Source organism: Erpetoichthys calabaricus, chromosome 5 (assembly GCF_900747795.2).
Source record: "Erpetoichthys calabaricus chromosome 5, fErpCal1.3, whole genome shotgun sequence".
NCBI classification, from domain to species: domain Eukaryota; kingdom Metazoa; phylum Chordata; class Cladistia; order Polypteriformes; family Polypteridae; genus Erpetoichthys; species Erpetoichthys calabaricus.
Genome location: NC_041398.2, coordinates 44,923,896 through 44,925,862, shown reverse-complemented (window position 1 = coordinate 44,925,862; position 1,967 = coordinate 44,923,896). Strand labels below are relative to the sequence as shown.

Sequence of the window (1,967 nt, the reverse complement as noted above, 5' to 3'; positions counted from 1 at the left end):
ACAACTTTGACAACGCGAAATATACATTTAGCCCATAATATATCTCCAGAGAACAAAAGATTTCGAGTAAATCAGAACAAGGACATACGATATCAGTAACATTTTTAAATATGTACCCTCACACGAACGTATCAACCCAACGGAATCGTTTTTTGTTCGGGGGTAAAACCTCCATATTCGTTCAAGGGATTCTCCAGCGCGAAGCAGAGGCCAGCCTTCTGACTAACCATTTCGTTTTCTTCCTATATGTATGGAAGATTATAAAAATTAACTGATCACTTGCTTCAGTCCAAACTGTACAACCAGCATTTGTTTTTTTCCTTTGTAGCTGTATATAAATATTAAATGTTAACCAAACTGACGTCCTTCTTTTTTATTTTTAATCCCACCAACGCAGTACAAGCCCCCGGCTGGTTACAGCTGCTACTGATGTTCCCAGGGGATGGGGTCGTTGTCCTCCACAGCAGTCGTATTACGCCTGTCTTGCCAAAAGTGCTCAACGTCAGGCAGGACAATCCCGGCTTTGTCTTTGGCGATCTCGGTCTTGTCTTGTGTCTGTGCGTCCTGGAGGGAGTGGATCACGCTGCTTCCCATTTCGGCTCCGTTCTCCCCTGTCTTGGAACTACGGGTTTCCCCGGAATCCCTTGTACCTCTACAGGTGACGAGAGACCAGGCGCTCGCCAACCCGTCCCGGATTTCATCAGACATGGAGAGCAGTATCATGGGATTCACGGTGCAGCTGACGAATACCAGCACTTGAGACAGGATCATGAGGGCGGTAGGGGGTTTCTGTTGTTCCTTGTAACTGTGTCTTTCCCAGATCCACGCTACCCACTCGGGAAGCCAGAGAAGCGCGTACACGCAGCTGAGACAACTTAGCATCAGAGTGACTCTTTTGCCGTGCGGTCGAGGGTTTGGAGTCCTGTTGCGTTTGAGCTTCGCTCTTAGCAATGTCTTCGCGTAGCACACAGCAGTAAAAACAAAAGGAATGACATACGCCAAGGCTGGGTAAATTTTGCTGAACACATTCATAAAGTTGGATGCGTAAAAGGGTACCTGAAAGATGCACAGAGCGCCACTGTGTCCCTGGCGCAAACTAGTAAATACAATGTGAGGAACGGGTAGCACCACAGACATAGTCCAGATTATGAACACTAGCCCAGCGATACGCTTTGGTTGCACATGAAAGTACTTTGGTGGATTCAGCACGTAGTTATATCTCGCTTGTCCCATGGCTGCCAGAGTGAAACTCTTGGCAAGCAGGCAGCTGTGAAGAAACCAGTCTGTTGTTCTGCAGACAAAGCTGCCCAACACCCAGGATTGCTTCGAGTAGGTGATGGCACGGAATGGGATACAGAACAGTATAACCAAAAGGTCGGCGGCGCCGAGATTGATGGCTAACGCATTCACCACTGAGCACTTTCCTTGCCTGAAATTGTTAATCAGAACCACTGACACCAGAAGGTTTCCAACAAGCCCAATCAAACAAATCCCGGCTAAAACAACTGGAACAACAACCGTTACTTCCAGTCCTTCCAAAAGTTGAAGTCCTCCAGCAAAGTTTAACAAAGAAGTATTCATTATTTCCAGATGTGCTATACGCATGGGCACACTTGCGCTTCTTCGTTACTGATACAGTATGACAGGTCGGTTTCGTATCAGATTCCCATCAGAAAAGTCGGAGACATTGTCGTTAAAAATGAATTCTTACACTCCAGAAAGGTTTATTTTCAGTCATGTGGACGTTATTTGCCGTGTTTGAAAGATGCTGTCGATAATTTTAACGGCGCGTATAATTAACAAATCTTTCTTGGAAGAGTCCTTTTCACAGATGCGGTCCCTGTAAATGGAGCTGTTCTTTCGTGAAGTGGTGCTGAAATTCCCACTCGCTTGCTGCGAATGTCTGACAGGTGGGCTTTGAACAGAGAGAGGGGAGGGAAAACTAGACGCGCCTTTTTATATACAGA

At 46.3% G+C, this 1,967-nt stretch overlaps 1 protein-coding gene across 1 annotated transcript; it reads right to left on the bottom strand.

The window, feature by feature from the left end:
- Positions 1-423: 423 nt before the first annotated feature.
- LOC114652734 (G-protein coupled receptor 151-like) lies at positions 424-1,581 on the bottom strand. Its single transcript, XM_028803053.1, has one exon. It carries the CDS (start codon positions 1,579-1,581, stop codon positions 424-426), a length of 1,158 nt encoding a protein of 385 aa, XP_028658886.1.
- Positions 1,582-1,967: the final 386 nt, after the last annotated feature.